Here is a 20660-nt window from a genome sequence, read left to right as displayed (position 1 = left end):
CTGAAGCTTTCAGTCGACCTAACCCTTTCTCTTTGCACTATATGATTTTGTTATTGCCTTTTTTAGTGGACATGCTGAATAAATCTACTTATTTTCTTCATACACAAAGTTATAGTATTCAAAATATAAAACACCACATTCCAATGAATTTCACAAGTTTTAATTAAGTATAACTGCCCCATTTCCAGAAATGGGCTTAAAATGTACTGTAAATCCACAAAAAAAAAAAAAAAGAATTGGAGGGAAGTAAGGGAGATGGGCAACAGAACAGACAATACAAAGCGTTAATATGAGAGTATCATTACACTGAACTGAAGCTGTCCATTATAAATTACAACACTCTGATTATGACAATCATTCATTCCTCCAATAAATGAAAAACAAAAAAAACAAAATAAAACAGGTGAAATTTAAAAAGCCACACAGATCTCCGGATTACATTTTTCACTTGTTTTTCCATCTTCAAAATGCTGGAAAAACAAGGATGTGATATGTCCACCTGAGTTTGGGTGAGATTACCCATCACCCACCCCTTAGCTCCTCACTGCACTCTCTCAGTAACAATGGGTCAAAACACCACTGACTGTCTATGACACTGGGCTGGGCTTACCAAACTGTAGAGTAACGATTCAACGAGGGTTGAAGGGTTCATATAGAAGACCAGTTCTTGGCTGGATATACATTTGATTCAAGTTAGGTTTGATTCAACCTGATGTGTCTGTGGTGTTATTTAATTTAGTCAAATGTGTCAGAAAAAGTTCCAAAGAGAGGAAACTTTCATTTCTTCCCTAAAATAATTGAAAATGTCCATACATTTACCCAAAGAAGCTTGTTTATTTGCTTCATTTACTGCTGGCTCTACTTTTTCTGTTTTTTTCATATGATCTATGCCCCATCTGCTTCTAATGGAACAAAGCTCAAGTTAGAGATCTTTTTGGGCAATGACCAATTTATTTAAATTCAGTAGAGAGTCCAGAGAGTCAAAAGGTTTTAATTAAAATTCTCTGTCAGCGTACATTCTAGGTTTTTCTGATAGTATCTCCACAACTAGGTTGAATTTATTTAGGTGGAATCCCTCTGTGAAAATCATCTATTCTACAGTAAGTGATCAGCTCAAAGACAACCATAACAAGCTTTTTAAGAGTTGTGAACATTTGCACATTGTTGTAGGTGTTTGGTGTCGTCATAGACACGCACGCACACACACACGCACACACACAACACATAAAACAAAGTACAAAACATGACATTTTGGGAAACCCAACCCAACCTGCCTTTCTGCAGGAGAATGTCAATGACTGAGACAGCCGTAATACCATGTTAGCTTGTTGCTATGCTCAGTGACACGCACACATACATACTGTACAATGATGCAGTTCCAATGCATTCTCAAATTGTATGTACAAGGCGATTCCTTTTTACAGAGGAGAGAGAGAGACAGAAGTCAAAGACAGGCTCGGTGGGAGATGAGGCACAATGTTCAACAGTTTGGTGTTTTTTTTCTTTTTCTTTTCATATTTACTTGCACAAAAGCAAGTTGTAAAATGTAAAGTAAAATGTTCGAATATAATTTTTCATAACAATTATAATACATCCGTTGCTCTATTTCAACCCAAGATGTGGATACACCAGAACAGGAGTAGGGAACACGGTGCCGGACAGCCGTTGTTCTTAAATGTCTTAAACCTGGAAACCCGATGAGAAAATTGTTTTTTTATTTATTAGACTTTAATCCTGAAACACCGTTCTAGCTTTCAGGGTCCCAAGTTTAAGAAACCAAGCAGTGGAATATCCATCTCCAGGTTTCAGAAACCACATTACAACCAAAGAGATATTTTTACTAGTGTAAACAAGAAAAAAAAATAAAAATCTAGCATCATGCCAAAGCTAGACTCCAAATCAGATTCTGTCCACTCTACAAAAAACATCTCTGGAGAAGGATGATCAGTTCAATGCTGTTCTGTGGGGTCAAAACGTGAACGCCCTGCAGCTACGGGTCAAGCAGAGCTGAAAGCAGGGCCGTCCGCTGATACCAAACACATCTGTCTACTTGCAGCTTTAGCATGGCACATGGAGAAATTAAAGTGTCAATACTGAGTGGTCTGGAATAAAAATTTAATAAAAGAAAAAAAAAAAAAAACTTCCAGTGATTGTTAATGAGTCAGCTGTGAGCAGATGCTTCCTCCTGAGTTTTCAATCGAATCAGAATCAAGGAGGAAATAATTAAAGATACTCCGAGTCAAGTTTGTGTCTGTTGCCAAGCCGTTAGATCGTGAAAATAAAAAAGACAGCAGAATACGAGCACACAACTATTTACAGCATTTTCTGCATCGACATAAACTCCATAAGCATCAGGGCCCGTATAAGAAAAAAAAGAAGAAAAAAAAGAAGAAAACAGAAAGAACTAACAGCTTGAATGTTCTGAGAGATAATTAGAACTTGGCCTTCTTGTGGTAAAATTGTCTGGTAAGAAACAAAAGAACATGTGAATTATTTAACAATCCAGTTAACCTTCTGACTTAAAAAGGTACCATGAATGATGTTTACCATCGATGAACTGTAACAGATTTGTCCTCTTGATTAAGAATTTATCAGAAACATTGGGCTTGACACCTTGAGTCGATCTTATTTTTCTTATATTATGCAGGAAGAGTTCCTCCTCCTATTAATGAGATCCAAAAAAAAAAAAAAGTAAAAGCCAGTAAAATACAAAACTGCTCTCGTGACAAAACATCGTACCCGTTTTATGAAACTCTATATCTTTTGCAAACCCATCTGCAAGCAGCCAAACTCATTTCATGCTTTTAAAATGTGAACAAAGACAAATCTGTCTCTGCTTCACAAACACTTAATACATTATGTCATCATGTATACAGGCCCTGACTTCACCCCCTGAAGCCTTCACATGCTTTCATACACATCATATATTCAGCAATAATGAGAAAAATACAAAACAAATGGCATTTCATCAACGGAAAATAAAATGCAAATGTGTATTACAATTAATACACCGTTTATTGAATGACTTGTTATGAAAAGAAAAAAAATTGAAATTCATATATTGGGAGGGAGAGATGCAAACTGCAGTCACATGCTACGATGCAGGAATGACTGATGGTCTTCCCCATTTCCAAAAATGGGTTCAAATGTGCTGAATTCACAAAGAAATAATGGTAATTCTTTAAATTACAGCTCTCTGACAACTATAACCACTGTACGATTAGACACTACTTGTTAGTATTGTTAATGCGTCTCCAGCTGTAACCAAATCCAGATCAAAAATGGCTGACTGCTTTGTAGAACATTTACACGAGTCAGCTGTTTGTGTCTTGCGTAATTACGGAAATCCAAGAGCTGAATTTAGAGGCTTTTACCACGGCGATGACTCTGATGTGCAGGTTAGAAAAACAAAAAGATGCGACGGGAAAGACGAGGACGTGCAACTCTCCGCGGGACACGTTCGGACGAGAGAGATTACAGTGATAATGTCAGCAGATACAACGGGGGGGGAAAAAAAATCATCCTGAAACGTCTTTGGCTATAGCATTTGGCAATTGGACAACAAAGAAATAAACGCAGACATCACTGAGGGATGGGTCGGAGGTGAAAAGCGCAGAGGAAAGGGGGAGAAGAGTGCAACACGGAAGGCATGACTGCATACGACCTCTTCTCTGTCCTAACATATGGATAAAACACACATTCACACACACGCACGTGCATACACACACACACACACCGCTATCTCTCCGAATTTGATCCATCTTTTGAGGATAGGGCACGATAAACCAATCAAGTAAAAGGGTGTGTATTAGTGCAAATGTAAACATTGATTTAAAAAAAAAAAAAAAAAAAAAAAAAACAACAACATGAAAATGGTGTGAATGACTAAAACAGGGCAGAGAAAAACTCGAAGAAAAACTGTGTGCCCCTCACAACATGCAGGACCGTACTAGCTACTAAACAAAAACAGGTCGCCACTTTGTGCTTTTTAGTAAGTTTCCTCTCATTCAGATGCGTCTGTCATAGTTCATGCAAATCCTTTGCGTCTGCGTGCATGCCTGCATGTCTCCGTGTTCGTGTTCGCTTAAAAAAGGCCTAAAAAGATGGAGCCGGTTGACATGTATTAGAAATACATGAGAAAACACGCTGTAGTTAGAGAGCAGATTGAAATGCGGTGTGCTTGAAGTTACAGTCTGTTGAAATGTCAATTAAAAAATTAAAAAAATCAGCAGCCAAACGCATGCAGATGCTTGTTTATGTGAATGTATGTGTATGTGTGTGTGTGTGTGTGTGTGTGTGTGTGTGTGTGTGTGTGTGTGTGTGTAAGCAAGAAGCCAGACATGCCAACGTCTGTTAATAGAGTGTTGTGTGTGTGTGTGTGTGTGTGTGTGTGTGTGTGTGTGTGTGTGTGTGTGTGTGTGTGTGTGTGTGTGTGTGTGTGTGTGTGTGTTAGTGGGTGCCGCTGGAGACAGTTGGAGGAAGAGTGTGTGTGTGTGTGAAGGTGGATGAGGGAGGTGATGTTGGAAGTTTGGATCATTCTGCTTTCAAGAGGCTTCACATCTGGTTGGACTGGCCCGGCCAGTGAGCAGGATTGGAGGGGTGGGGGAGTGGTGGTGGTGGTGGTGGTGGTGGGGGGGTTACATCCTGGGCCGCGTCTGTCTCCAAACCCCTGAGTGTGTTTGGTTCTTCTTAAGTCCGAACAAAAAAATCTGGATTCTGGTGTTTTGTTTTGTTTTTTCCGGTTTTGGTTACCTCTGCAGCTTCCGCTGTGTTTGGCTCCGCCGGCTCTCCTCGTTGGGCTGGTTTTGGTTCTCGCAGTTTGGATGTGTCCCGGGTTTTTTTTTTGACTGAGCCAGTTCAGTCTAATTCTGAATGTGTGGCAGGAAGACAGGCGGTACTAGCTGGGCTGGAAGTGCTGTCGGTGGATGTGTGTTCGGCGGGTCGAGCCAGCCCTTGTCTCAAAGACTTTGGCCGCAGCAGTTTTCGGTGACGGCTGTATTAACTTTTTGACATTTTCCTTCTGTTGCGTTTCATCACCACGATGTTGTGAAGGGTGTTGTCACATACAGTCTGCCATTACATCTTAACGGTGGAAAATGACATCCAAACTAGTCTGGCCAAACTCTTCATTTGTGGTCCTGGGCGGATGCTGTCGCTGGATGGAAACAGGAAACGGTTCAGCTCGACTAGAATGCACATTTCTTTCACTGTGTCAAGTTTGCAGAACCGCTGCGATAGTCAAAGTTGGGTTGCTGGCGGGCCCCCGGTATGTCTGGTCTGGTTAGAAGAGTGATTCATGGAACCCACCAGGGAAAAAAGTTGAATAATGCAAAGTTGAATTTGGTTGTTCTGAATGATCCTGGGTGTCTGTTGTGTAGCATCTGAGCTGGGCTAGAATGACTTTGTTGCTCTGGGTTAGGTCTGCTTGGTTAAGAATCTGGCTCTGGGTTAGAAGTTCAGTCAGTAGAGGTACTAGATTCGGAACAGGCCAGAATGGGATGTGGTTCTGGTTACTTGTTCAGTGGGAACTGCTACTGGACTCAGGTCGGGCTTGACTGGTGGTCCTTGGAGCACCGTAGAGGGTCACTGATGCTATGTGGTTATTCTGCATCACCTGGGGGGGAAGAAAAATAAGATGTGGTACGATGAATGAGTCACATATGAAAATATTCCAAACAAGCAGAACTCCTTTTCAAACAGAATCTGTGGTTTTAATCGTGTGACTCTGATTACATCCAAATTAAAATTGTGTACAACCAGTGTGCTGTATTTCATTTGTTGCTTCACACATATTGTGTCAGTTAAATGTACAAAGACAGAAAGTGTTCTGACCTCAAAGATCATCCTCTGCAGTCCAAAGCAGAAGGTAGAGCCAAAGGGGTTGGTGTTATTGGCTGACGAAGACCTGTCAAACACACACATCTGGTTGTCACTGGATCTAAAGTTGCTTTTGTAAACCAGCAGCAACACTGAAATATCCTCTCCAATGTTCTTACGGTAATGCAATGTTGTGTATTTCTTTACCTGTGGAGCACGACAGGTTTTTCCATTGGGTGACCCAGCAGTTCCTGAATCTGATCCCACTGACAACGAAACAAAAACAGACAATTCAAGACCCAACACTGAATTTAATACAAGACAAACAGTTCATTGACATCTTGTATTGTGTTTTCACTAAACAAAGCCATTATCTCCATAAAAGACGCAAAATTGGGACATAAAAGTGACATAATGAAACGTCATTCTCCTTCTGTCATAATATCAGAGGATGACTGTAGCTAGAGTATTAAAAAAAAAAAGAAGTCATATCAAAATTCAAGAGGTGTCAAATTCACAAGTCTAGTGTAAATTAGTGAACAGGGTCCAAATGTAATCTTTTTTGTGCAGCAGCCAATTAATGAATGTTGCCAGCCTCTCAAAAGATAACCATTGCTTTTTTTGCTGGTGAGTGAAGCATATTTTACCAGCTGGTGTTAATTTTGTACCCTGACAACATCTTGGCTTTGAATTATACAACAATTAGTTGCTGCTTATAAAATGTGTTAAAACGGTTTTGTTTAGGGCTTTGCCTGCTTGCACAACTGAGCTGGAAGCAAAAGCATTTTCACAGGAGGCTGAGGAGACTCTGCAGGGGTGTTTCGAGTGGACGGACTGGGAAGTGCTCTGCAGTCCCTGAGGAGAAAATATCGACAGCTTGACTTACCGCGTTTACATCATATATCAAACTCTGTGGGGATGCTGTGGTCCGCGCTAAGACTATGCTCTGTTTCCCCAACAACAAACCGGGGGTGTCGAAGGACATTAAGGCTAAACTACAAGAAGAGAGCTTTTCGGGAGTGGTGACAGGAAAGAATCGAGAGTGGTACAGAGTGAGCTTAAAAATCAAGCTTGAAGAGGGAAGTAACTGCTACAGGAAAAGGCTGGAGAGGAAACTCAAAGAGAATAACACCAGGGAAGTGGGTAATTAGATAACCATTCTCCCACCTGTCTGCAACAACACCCCTACCCACCTTGTTTGCCCCATCAGAGCTTTTAACACAATCAGACCGTCATTATCGGGGAATAAGCTAATTGACATGGATGTGGACGCACCACTTGTGACCTGTGGTCTACCTCACAGGTTGTCCACAGTATGTCCCGCTGCAGAACTGCTCCCCGGACACCTTAGTCAGCAGCCCTAGAGCGCCAAAGGGGATTGTCTTATCTCCCTTCCTCTTCACCTTCTATACCTCTGACTTCAGGGACAGATCAAAGTCGTGTCATCTGCAGAAATTCTAGGATGACTCAGCTATTGTGGGCTGTGACAGTTGAGGACAAGAGGCGGAATTTAGGGACGTTGGTGGTGTTTGAAAAGGCTGTTCAAGTTGACTGTTCCTGCTGAGAAGGCCAATACACCACTCTGTATTGGTGAGCGTCATCTTCTGTGTGGCAGTGTGCTCGGGGGGTAGCAGAGTGCTGGGGGGCAGCAGTGTGCTGGGGGGCAGCAGTGTGAAGGCAGCCGATGCCAACAGACTTAACAAGCTCATTAAGAAAGACGGTAACATTTTGCCATGTTACATTTTACAGGCTTGTGGAAAAAGTAATGTGCTAATTTATCTAGTTTGAGTGAAATATCTGTAGATGTACAACATCTTCAAAGTGCAGGAGAGCAGTGCTGGCAGCTGGAGGCTCATCTCATCTCTTTTTGTATATATTATTTGTTATTATTTATTATGTATATGTGTTTATTTGTGTATATGTACCAACTACTGGATACATGAATTTTGCTAATGGGGATGAATAAATTATATTCATCTATCTTCACCCCATCTATTCTGCTCCTGATGTCAGTACTGTGGCCATCATTTCAATATTAATACATATTATCACTGACAGCTACTGTACCTTGTTGTATTTTTGTGCTGTCACACCCACGTCTATAGCTGCACTGTGTAAATATCTTATTGTATTTTTTTATTTTATCTTTTTCTTCATTTAGTGTATTTTCATTTATTGTACATCCTATTTAGACTACAAAATGTCTTTCTCTATCATTTGTTTCTGTTCTATTGAGCATGTTAATGGCACAGGAGAGACCAGGTTTTGGAAGTAGTGAAAGCCATTATGGGAAATGACTGTCTGCTATCACTTAATTTATATATTCATTAAAAAACAAAAACAAAACCCCAAAAAAAACAACCTAGCAACACTACAAAAAAGAGAAAATCAGCTGGAAAGGCGTCTGTGTAATCCCAAACAAGGAGGCACAGAGTCCTGTGTTAGAAAGCTGAACTCACTGATAAAGAGCTGGCCAAGAGACCGTGTCAGATCATTACAGCCCTGCCACAGCACCACCTTGTGAATTTACAACAGAGCGCTGAACTCTGTGAAAAGATGTATAAATCCTGTCTATGACTGACCTTGCTGTAGGTGGTTAATATGCCGTCCTCTGTCTGGGAATCAGCTCCATCTGACAGCGCAGAGACAAAAATAGAGAAACAGATATTAGATGAAAGGAGAATAATAATTTTAGATAAAAAAACATTATTTAAGGTGACATGCAAGCATAATTCTCCTTGAAAAAAATTTGTGACTTGAAAAGCATCTCACCTTTTTTGATGACTAGTGGAATCTTAAAGTCGCATCGATGATATCTGCGATGAGGGAAAAGAACATAATCAAAAGCACAGAAAATTAAACAACAGAACAACAAACAACAGAAAATCAGATCTATTTTCATAAATAATTACGATTCATTAATTTATGATTCAGTATAATCGACTGTAATGGAAAAAATTGGGTAAAAGAATCATAAAGACGAAGTGCGCAGACAGCAAGATATTTACATATTGAAGTTGTAATGTCCGGGGAAGTTGGTATGGAGGACAAACTTCTTAACCAGGTGAGATGTCGAATCAAACAGGATATCCTGAAAAAAAGAAAGAAAACACAACTGCAGTCTTATCTAATGTAAACAGAGGGCGAGTAACTGCAGATAAAGGGAGGGTCACACTGCCACAGCTATTGATATGAGGGAACTGTGCAGTGTCACCAGCTGGGCACTAAGCTTCTTGTTCAGAGGATCTAAACAGTAGCTGCTGAGGAACACATGAGTACATCTGTCATTTTCCCAGCCCAGATTATCCAAATCAGGTCTGGGAATTAAGACAGTGACCCAAAAAAAGGTCACTGGCTAAAAATATTTTCAAAATCAAGATCTGGCTGACAAGACAGACACAAACTAAAGACCCATATCTAATAAAGATAACAACGTGATATACATATCAGAACCTGGCATCTTGTTACAGTTCATCGTAACTGTGTTTTCTTTCATTTCTCTCCAGCTATGACTTTAACTCTCTGCATCAGTGGTGCTCAAGTGAGGTTACATCCACACTGATATGTTTTCACTTTAAAATGAAAATGATCTCTGTCTGCACAAGTGTTTTAGCACCGTTTCAGAATTTATCTCCCCCCTTACTAATGCACCTGAAAATGCATATCATGTCATCACAAAAACAAGCTGGAAAATCAGTCAATCAGCCTGCACTGATCTATAAATGAATGTGGGTGATTCTTACAGCTGTTTATACTGTATGAAAAGCTTCTCCTTCAGTTCATCTTGAATCTATGTTGATAAATTTGCAGCGTCTGAGAAGTGTCACACCAGAGCACAGTGTTATTACGCACAGTTGCTCGCTGTGTTTACCTTTATTAAACCACCTGATGTCACCGGGCTGCTACAGTACAACCACACACACCCCTCTCTGCACACATCAGACTGGTTGGCTAGAACATGATATTCTGGGTTTTTTTTTTTTTAATAAAGGAGGCATCAGGCAAGCAGGACTCATTACAGCCTCTTTCCCAACGTTTATTTTTTCAAGTGCAAATGCTGTTGTGTGACAATTACTAAACTATGTGACCATATATCAAGTGAGAACCATTAGAATTATGGCTGAATATATATATCATGTATGTTTATGTCATATAAACAACTTTATCAAATAAATGTCCCTATTTTTATTAATTTTCATATATATAGATATTATTCTCATTATAGTAAATAGCTGATGAAAAAAAACAGGGTCAGCAGGGTTTTCAAAAGTCGTAGTGTTGATGAACTTAGCGTGGACAGGCCCTGTGTCATTACTTCCTCTCACCTAGACTTCTAAAATCTCTGTATGCATACGGTCACGTTAAAAAACGCTGACGCACATGTATGCAAACGTATATACGCGCACACACAAGCATCGGCCGAGCTTACGTACCACTCCGAGGGTGAAGTAGTTGAAGAAGTAGTCGTTACATTTTGAAGGAACCTGCTTGTGTGGTGACGGAGAGTGGATCTTCATCTAAAAGAAACCACAACACACAATGACAATACATGTTAACCCCCAGAAAATTAAGACAGAAAATTGCCTGTTTTATGTTTGACACTGATTGACAGTACAGGATGTAGTAAAGTCAATACATGTAATTCAAACAACAAGAAAACACTAAATGGAAAAAGAGTTCTCCTACCTTGTCCTCAGACTTGTAGAAGACTTTATGTGGCGAGCCCAGAGCACCCAGTACATCCTGACAGGAATCTCCAAAGTAGATGCTTCTCTCTAGGGATCTCACTTTAGCATCAGCCATCACACCGGAACCACCACCTAAGAAAATGACGAGAAAATGACAAACAGCAGGTTAGAGAATGACAGTGAGCAGCTACCATAGATACATGTGGTCTTAGCTGCCGGGTATCAGCAGCTAAGTCTGTGTTTGTCCTCGTTAGAGTTCCACAATTTAGTAAAGTTAAATATTTTGATATTAGCCTTTGGTGCAGATGGGCAAATGTTTTCCCCCAATTTAACAATGTTTAATTTGGATTTCCTGTTTAGCTTTAACTGTCCAGTAGAATTATACATTGTGGTATGACTGTCATGGAAAGTCTGAAAGGCAGGAGAAAAAATTAAAAAAAAACACACACCCAGTTAATCCAAATGTAGATGTGAGGGGAAACTATTTTGGAGTCTTGTTATAAACATGGAAGTCCCTCGCTCTTTTACAGACACACACAAGACACACAGAGACATATGTTACCAGCAGTGAGGAGGCGCAGTTTGAGCCCCAGAGGCCCTGCACGATCTCTGAGGACATCCACGCACTCTGCGTAGATGTTGCCAAGGAAACAAGCCAGTGGCATCACCGGAGCTCTGAAGACAGAAGAGGGTGTGTGTGTGTGTCAATTGTTTGAGTGGTTTCTTATGATGTGAGGTGAGGTTTAATATTTGTGTCTCTAATGGCTTTTGTTGTTAATGTGGTCCTTGTTCTTCACACATTTATTCAGTTTGTTACATGTGGAACTTGTTGAAATAATAACCTTATGTAATGTGGGATTTTTTTGATCACATGGGAGCATTAATATCAAAATTGTCTTCACTGCAGACACAGAAACACATTGAATTAATAGCCAGTAATCAACGAGCATCTGCTGCTCTAAACAGGTTGCTTTGAACTCTTTGTTCTTCTTATATAGTCTGTTATACCAACATGCTGCCACTTTGAAAAAATCATATATTCTCATATTATTGTCCCATTTGTTTATTACTTAGCATGACATTTTCTTTCATTAAAATAATAAAGTTGGAGCATTGTGCAGCCTGTTTGTTACCTTGTTTCTTGCAGGTTGTTGCCAGTGTAGATGTGCATCCTCTTGACCATTGCCCCGTGTGGAATCTGCAGGGAGGCCAAACCCATGGCAAAGTTAGGCTGCCAAGGCAAAACAACTGGGAGTAGTACAGGACTGATGGGTTTGCACATGCACACACACACACACATCGAGAACACAATGCACAACAAACCAGACAGAGATATATCTCAAGCACAGAGAGATATGATAGAAATATGATAAAGCACAGAGAAGTGTCTTATAAGTCACTGACTGACGTTTCAGTGGGAATTAACTGCTGATTGATGACACTGCATTTTAATACAACTTGAATCTTTGTCAGGTAGGTCCTTTAATCTGTAGAGGGCCGATACCTAATCAAAATTCGTTGTGAGTCAGCAGTTGGAACTTCACTTTTGTGCTGATTTTTGTTTGTTAATTTCCAAGTTGCTGTCACCATATTAAATCTAGAGGAAGACATTTATTCAACTAGACAATTAGCACAGATGCAGAAAGGCTGCAGATGCATTATTACTATGGTGTCTTTCAGATGTGATTTAAGTTTCTTTAACTTGTTTTTAAAGCTCTTAATGGTTTTTGGGGACCAGCTTACATCGCTCTGAGTCTCATTTCACAATCCATCACAAACTCTCAGATCACCTACTGCTGCGTTATCTATCTATCTATTATAATTATTTATTTGTAGAAATGACTTCGATTTAATAAACTCAGGCTGAGTCATACATACTCACATTTCACAAGATGTTTCCTTCTGTCACTATGTGTTGTTGCACAGATTTGTTGACATTAACAACAAAGTGTGGGAAAGGCAAAAGTGTCTGAATATCTTCTGAATATAACTCAAAGTAAACCTTGAAGTGGTTTTATTTAATTTTAGTACACTGTATCACTTTTACGAAAACAGCTGACTCACAGAATCCTCGACTCACCAATCTGTCATCGTTACACTCGTGATAAACAGGAAACTACAGCTGAGTGTTGAACTTTGGGAAACGATAAATCATCAGAAGCCATCATGTTTGCCAATGCACACAACTAGAAGCTACAAGCTGCTGCTTCAGTGACCCAAAGGAAAGCGTTCAACCAAAAACGACATGCAGCTCGGGAGGGGCGGAAGTTTGACGGTTTTGGTAAACACACAATGCAGTTATGATCATATCACAGATATAATGGAGCGGTACGTTGAAGCCGAGCCGAATGGATAAAGCAAGAAGACGTGATGAGCTGTGTAAAACTTGTCGATGGGATTTGACATCGACTGAGGTGAACTGGACACATGAGCGGGAGCGGTAACGACATCGGTGCATATGATGTGTGATTTTCACAGTAGCGAACTGAGCAGACGGCAGAGCAGCTGGTTTGTGACACGCATCACCCCGGACACCACAGCTGTACAGTGCAGACAGTCCAACATCAACAAGAGGGTCTGACTAATCATACAAACAGCAACCCAAACACAAAGCTAGAAAGGAACAAAGTATCAACATGCAGTTTGCAGACTTTATCAAAATGTGACCATATTGTGAAGAGATAACATAAGTCTAAAGTCTGGTTTTTTTTCTGCCTATGTAACACATTTGTGTATTTGAGATCTACTAAAGTCCCCGAAAATCTGCCAAAATTCTTTTTTTTTTTTTTTCATTTGTGCATGCAGTGGCTCACCTCTTATTAGATTCATGAAAGCTCCTTGTCCAAAATAAGCTGACAAATCACATCCCTGATTCATCACTTATAAGGCAAACCTGAGGCTTGACCTCAGAATGGTAATTACCTAAATCACAAGGCTGCCCTAAATCCCTACGGAGGTAAAGAATCGACCGCCCGGCGCTTCTCGAAGGGGCTGACGAGCAGATCGATCGAAAAAACATTCTCACCTCGTACTTCGGGGCTTCGTTCCATGAGTCCAGTTGGAAGGAGAAGGACAGTCCTCGAAAGTTGAGATGGAACAACTGCTCTGCTGCGTTGTACACTTGACGGAGAGAGGGGAGGAGGAAGACACTTAAATAAAAATAAAGTAATATCGTGGCATGCGAGTACACATAAAACACCAAGTTTTACAGTGTGGGAGGAGTACAAGTGTGTGTGTGTGTGTGTGTGTGTGTGTACCTCCAGGGTGCGTAGCTCCAAATGACTGGTCTATTTGCTCTATTGTGGGGGCAATGGCCTTAGAGTTGAAATGGACTCCACTGAAATGCAACACACACACACACACACACACACAGAGTCAGTGTTAAACCTATTAACATTCATACAGGTTGCACAGCTTTACTTGAGAAGACACGGGCAGCGATGTGAAATGGAACTTCCGGTGAAAAACAATCACACACACACACACACACACAGAGAGTAAACATTAACACACATTAATGTAGGCAGACTCCGTTATCGCTTGTACAGTAATACCTGCATACCCATCTGTGAGGAGCTATGGCTTGGGAGTTGAAAGTGGTCTCTGTGTCAGCAGCATATAAATGCACAGCGTACACAGCAGATACAATAAGCCATACGTGGCTTTTATCCTGGTTTAATCAGGTTTGATGATATCTTAGCTTCATTTTGGACATATATTCCTACTCACCAGTATTTCAACTTGACTTTGCTCAGGTCATACACTTCAATCACCTGGAATGGAACAACAGACACATGAAAGGAGTTAGAGTCTAACAGGTGCAAGACAAATGGTTAGCTGAATGTGATTATACAAGGAGGTCAAGGGAGGCAAATTATCTAGAAATGGGGGGAAATTTTGCAACTGTTTTAACTTGCTCTCTTTTGCAGATATCCAGTGTAGAACTCCAAACTAAAATTATTTAGTATTATATACTTGTCACATCCAGATTTGGCCTTGTATTGAGAGATGATGTCTTTAGAGACTCGTTTAGCTGGACAGCAGCACAAACGTAATGAAACTGTTCTCACAGCCCGAGACTCAGCGTGCACACATCGTTGGTTCTGTTTCGCCAGTGAGAACCGCCATAGAGTCAACATGTTTCACCTTGAGTCTCTGATTTGTGGCATCAAACAGCAGTTTAATCCCATCCTGAGTCAAGTTCAGTATGAGGTCATGGCTGAGTGGTGTCTGGAGGAGGAGATAAACACATTAATTAATACAGAGGCGTGAGGATGTGCCCTCATATACAGATATGCAGATAAGCAAATAATCAGTCTGCTGTTTTTTGAACTAAGATTGTATAATGAACAAAAAAACTGCTGCTGCTTACACTTCCTGTCATTAGTCTTAAAATAGCGTCTCAAAATAAGTCTTTATAATTGAGTTTATAGCCATTACACCTGGGTAAAGAATTCAACTATAGTCAGGCCAGTACTTAATTGTTGAAGCCTATATTTAAAAGCTTTATAAAAAAAAAAACCCATCAGATCAGGCTATAATGGCCCAAATCTATTTTTATACACATGACATAAACAACTTTTTTATTAAGATAACTTAATCTTTTAAAAGCCCTGAAAACCTTTTTCTCAATTTGCTTCTTGTTTTGAGCACAAGAGTCCAGCCTGAACATTTTTTTTTGTTTTTGTCAGCGCTCTTCTCACTGGTTTGAAGCGGGCCAGGAAAAGGTGATGTCATGCACTACACGCTCCACGAATCAATATTCAGCAACATTTAAATCAGAATCTGATGACAGCGTGAGGTTCTATGTTTATGTTGCGAGGTCACTTACAATCAAATCTTATCAAACCGCACCTGCACAACGCTGAGGAAACAGACGAACTGAGTTTAAATAGCACGACATGCTATTTTGTAATTCTGATGGGACTTTGGTCATGAATCAATATTTTGTACTTTTGTATGTCTGTACTGACATGTCTTGTTATTAATATAATGTAACTAAGAGCTTAATACAAATTGGCAGTTTGTAAAACAGCTGGAATTACTGCCACCAAACCAGAAAACAGTACACATGAAACTTGTACTGCTGCCAAAAAGGTGACTCTTACACAAGCTGATTATCATTTTGTGTATGTGTGTGTCAGAGAGAGAGAGAGAGAGAAAGAGGGAGAGAGAGAGTGAGAAAGAGAAAAAAAGACAGACATTTGGCCATCTTACCTGTTCACTGTATAGCACCTGGACATTTTTGATGATACGGCAGTGTTTCTGCAGAATAGAGATGGCCTGGGCCAATGGCATCCCTGAAAACACACCCCCAAAAAAAATGTACCCCAAACACACACACATCAGGAAACGCAATGGTATGTCTTATACATCCTTAGCCCTCAATGGTAAAAACAATAACACGAACATGCAATGTGTGCATGTTTTTTTACATGAATCAATAGCTCTTGGTAATCTTTTTTAATGCCATTTGTTCAAATAACTTATTTATAACGTGGAAATGTTGTAATACCTACCTAAGGCGAATTCCCATTGTTCATTTCCTAGTGATCTCTCAGGCACCACCTCCAGATCCAGCATTGGCAAGTAGTGGGGGGCAGCTCACCTCACCTCAAGACACAATGGGACCCTCTGAGAGACCCTCTCTCTCTCTCTCTCTCCTTTTGCTCGTCTCTCCCTGATCACAGCACTGTCTCACAACAGCTTCAGTCGGCTACTTTAATTCATAACTCTACAGCGACACACTTATTTCTCCAAAGCCACCAAATTCATGAGTGTGAGCATGAAGCAGCCACTCGATCTATGCGTTACAGTAAAAAAAAGTGTCCACTCGATCACATGTCATATACTGTTGACATTAAAACGGTACCAGAGTGGACTGATAAAAAGAGTCGAACATATAAAATGATATTCACAGCGGCGCCGACAGCTGATTTTGTTTAAAAAGTTCCTTTGCCAAGACTGACAAGCTTGCACACAAACAAATTACGCAACCTGCCAGCAAACTTAAACCGCACAAGGCCAGCTGTCAGTCAACCTATTGCTTGTTTGTGTGGTCTAGAAAAATCGATACAGATAAAAAAACAACAACAACAACCTGAATCCAGTCAATGCAAGTTTAGAATAAACAGACGGAGAGGACAAACTCCAACAGGATTCAATGTACAGCTTGTTTGGCTAGTGTTGTGTCCTATGTGTCTCTAAACAGACCATCTAGTCCAGTGACTAACAGGTTAAAAAATGACAGAGGCACGGAAATAATGTCTCCTAACTGTCGCAACTACTCAGACTGTGAGCTGTCGGTATCTGTCGCTGTCGGGCGGTCACAAAACGCATCAAAGCTTTGACAACAACACTGTTTTTATTCGCGCTATGGGCTAACGGTAGCTCACGGGCTAGCTGCCCTTCACGTAATGGCAATGAAGTATAAATATAAATAACGTGTGCACAGAGAAAAATATGCTTAAATTAACAACAAGGAGAGTGAATATTGCGTTTGAGACTGGCACGACATAAACAAAGAAAGCCTGTTTTTCTTTCTTCCCTTCAAGCGGACGGTTGGAGCTAACGTTAGCTCTTGTGCCGCTTTTAGTGCGTTGGTTTACAAAGTCCTAGCGTCCCTTGTTACTCATAAGCCCTTCAGTCGGTAAATGCCCACCGTGTCCCTTTCTCTGTGTCTTCAATGTCAGGAGCAGATAAAGAGCGACACAGTGTCCAAACAACGGCAACTTCAGGCATCAACAACAGCCAGCAGGATCAGCTGATAATTCAACTTCCCGTGTTTGACGCAGGTTTGTCAGTTGACGTGATGACGTCACAGTCAGCTGACACAGCGAGCTCAAGAAGTAATATACAGTACACTCACATAGGCAAATAACAACAGATCTATAAGAGCTCTCTTCCAAATAAATATTACTACATTATCATAGGTGATTTCATATTGGAATCGATTTGGAGATGAGATGGTGTGGAAGAAGGCTTTTACCAAATCCATACTTAATCAATTAATAAAGTTAAGGAAAACATTTCTTTTAAACGCATTCATAAAGTTTACCCAGCTAAAAAAGATCTTTAAAAGAGATTTAAGAGAGACATTGATGTGAATTGTAGTTTTTGTTATGAATGTTCAGAAACTATACATTTATTTTGGCATTGTCCATTTGTGAATATATTCTGTTGCTTTTATTGTTGAAAATACTAATGAAAGTTTTATTGTAATTTGGAAGAATGTATTGTTTGGTCTCACGGAAAATAACACATTTATACATAATGAATCTTATTATTGTAATGACCAAAGACCATATCCATAAATGTAAATTTATAAAAAAATACATTTGTTTTCAACAGTGATTTAGTAGTAACATTTTATTCAATCATTATAGTCAACTCTTTACTACTATGTTGAGTTTATGCAAGTCCAAAGGATTTCTCAATTGTCTTTGATGCTTTCCCCTCAGGTTATCACTTCACCTTTTAAAAGATTTAAGGGGAATGGCAATCATCCCTGTTAGATGCAACTGAAACAAAATTGTTTTTTATGGCAACCAAGAGTAAAAATAAGGCAATCCATCAACTTTTTCCAATAATATATCATAATACACCCTCTGCCTTATCATTGTTCGTCCACATTGGTTGGGAAAGAGTTTGGCTATTGGCTAAGTTGTATTTCTTTAACTAGCAAAGTCAAAGAGATAAAGAGATATCCTTTAAAATGCTTCACATGTTTTATCTAACTAATCATCATTTGCAGAAAGTTAAGAAAGAGGGGCTCAGAGAAACGCTGGTACATTTATTTTGGTGTTACTCCAACTGTGGAGTAAATTGTCAAGATTTATTGCCGATCATATCTGCCCTCACTTTATATTACTCTGGAAAAATGTATTGTTTGGATTCAGTGAATCCAAGATTTATATTCATGAATCCACATTCTTAAGCAAAAAGCCTAACTTTTCAGAGCTGACCGTTCATATCAAAAAATAGATTTTTCAATATCTGAATGTACAAACTAATAATCTGTTAAAACTTATGATCTATGTAAGATTTACAAGACCATTTATTTTTTATATTTTTTGAACAGAATAGGTCTTTATTGTCATTGCAAGTACACAATGTATTTTGTATATATTAGAACCTTTTAGTCCCTGTGGTGTGTGTGTGATATGTTGTAGACTACTGTAAACTGTATCCTTGGATAGGAAGAAAGCTTGGTTTGTTGCCTATTACCTGGTAATATTTTCCCTTAAGTTTCATGTTCATGAAGCCTAAGTGAGATAAAATAAGATACATTAGGAACATGATATGAGTCTGTGGATGTATTACAGGGGGAAAGTGGTGCTGGAGGTTTGTGATATTGAATTTCATGACATTAAGACATCAGTTTCATATCATTTTCTTATACTCCAAAGACAGAAAGAAATCCCTCTTAGGCGTTTGCACTTTTTTTCTTTTTCTTTTTTGTTGCAATAAAACCTGTTGTCCTAATCATTTATTTTAAAAGGGATGCTGTAACATGTTGCTGGATAAATGTTAACAATTTAACTGAATTTTTGGTATTTTTTTGATTTCTTGCAAAATCGCAAGAAAACATTCCTTAAAGATGATAACATCTTAATTTATTCTCCTTAACGTTAAGTGCTTTTGACCTCAATGGAGCAGACAGGCTCAGTAAAACTGACAGACTTTCAGGATATCAAGTTGTCACCATCCATTTCTGCCTTTTTCATCATCTCTTGCAGCTGAGGCTTTTAAAGAAAAACGTGTATCCTCTTTTTCCAGCCTTTGCAAAGAGTTCATATTTCATGCTCTCCTCTTTCACAGTCTCTCCTTTCCTGAAGTGTTCCACAGACATCTGAAGATCTCCTCCTCACCAGCCAGGCGTACCTTATTACTGTGACTCTCTTTCTCCATTTCTTTCAGGGGCTCCTTAAGCTGTCCCACCTTCTTTTACCACTTCTCATCTATTCGCTGCAGCTCTGTGACCTCTTTCCGTCTCATTGTTTTCCTCCCTCGCAGCCTGAACACCTGGGGAGGTGAACTGTTTGTCTTTCTCTTTCATCGTGCCATTTTTTGGTCCACTTATTCTGTTCATCCATGTTGTGAAGACTGTCTAGAGAAGAAAGGAGGTCTGTTCTTTCTTCCTCATCTCCTGTGCTGTCTTTTTTGTACTTGGTGGTAGGTAGCAAATATATTTTATTTGTGGCGTTACAATATTGAAAAGTTACATTTTAGAATATCAGCAAAAAATATCTGGCCCCGTAATTTCCCACTGTATAACATAATTCTAAAAGGGATTATTTTACAGTGTTTTATTACAGTTTTACCAATTTCTAAACAAAAAAAATTCCATTATTTATGACAGAATGTTCATTTGATAGGCTGAGAAAAGTAGGCACTAGTGTGATTCAGTCCAAGCAGGCCAACCACAAAACCACAGCAAGTTAAGTTCAAATTAAAGGCTGCATACACCCACATGTGTTTTCATTTACAGGCCTTTTCACAGCAGACACTTTGACTTGTCATTATAGGAAAAGCATGTAAGCCATGGCAATGTGACAGTGAACCAGGACCCCCGAAACTGAAGCAGCTATTGGAATTGGAATTTAAGCCTCATTCATTTTATTATTTGCACCTGCACTTTACTACTATATTATGAAAAAAGGCCTTTTCTGGTTGATTACACTTGTGCTTATGCTGGGAATATCATGACATCATCAAACTTTACATCATAGCGTGAATTACAGTATAAAAGTAGAACAAATTGGAGAGCGAGATAGACGCCAATCTAAAAACAGTCTGCACACGCTCTCACTGTCCTGTGGTGTAATCAGGCAAAGAGAAAACACCTGTCCAGTTGGAGCACGGACGTAGAAGAGCAAAGTGACGAATCGGTTTTTGTTTCAGTTTAAAAGGACAAAAACAAATACAAGAATTCGTACATGTTTATTACGAAGAAAAAAAAACAAAAAAAAATCCAACATTTCGGATTGATTGAATATCTCATATTTCAGATTCTCCCTCCTGAGAGGACAAGCTCAACCCTAAAACAGATGGAAAGACAAGACCACACACACGCACGGGAAAGAGAAAAAAGTTGGAGAGTGTGTACAAGCCACTAAATATCAGAGATTTACTTTGGATCTCTAAATAAAACCA

At 39.6% G+C, this 20660-nt stretch overlaps 1 protein-coding gene across 2 annotated transcripts; it reads right to left on the bottom strand.

Annotated features, from left to right (window-relative positions):
* Nucleotides 1-1487: 1487 nt before the first annotated feature.
* phaf1 (phagosome assembly factor 1) lies at nt 1488-17267 on the bottom strand. 2 transcript variants are annotated; one of them, XM_062420170.1, is made up of 16 exons: nt 16025-17267; nt 15723-15805; nt 14652-14735; nt 14235-14278; nt 13763-13842; nt 13531-13625; nt 11639-11736; nt 11068-11180; nt 10504-10637; nt 10251-10334; nt 8826-8908; nt 8590-8633; nt 8400-8449; nt 6025-6083; nt 5833-5905; nt 1488-5614 (listed from the first exon to the last, which is right to left on the bottom strand). In XM_062420170.1, the coding sequence occupies exons 1-16, from the start codon at nt 16086-16088 to the stop codon at nt 5519-5521; spliced, it is 1284 nt and encodes a 427-aa protein (XP_062276154.1). In that variant the 5' UTR covers nt 16089-17267; the 3' UTR covers nt 1488-5518. The 2 variants fall into 2 exon arrangements, with proteins under 2 accessions (XP_062276154.1, XP_062276156.1); XM_062420172.1 differs by having other exon boundaries at nt 11639-11703.
* Nucleotides 17268-20660: the final 3393 nt, after the last annotated feature.

This window comes from Scomber scombrus, chromosome 6, assembly GCF_963691925.1.
Source record: "Scomber scombrus chromosome 6, fScoSco1.1, whole genome shotgun sequence".
NCBI classification, from domain to species: Eukaryota; Metazoa; Chordata; class Actinopteri; order Scombriformes; family Scombridae; genus Scomber; species Scomber scombrus.
Note: the sequence above shows the minus strand (reverse complement) of the source record. Positions and strands in the feature narration are given on the sequence as shown.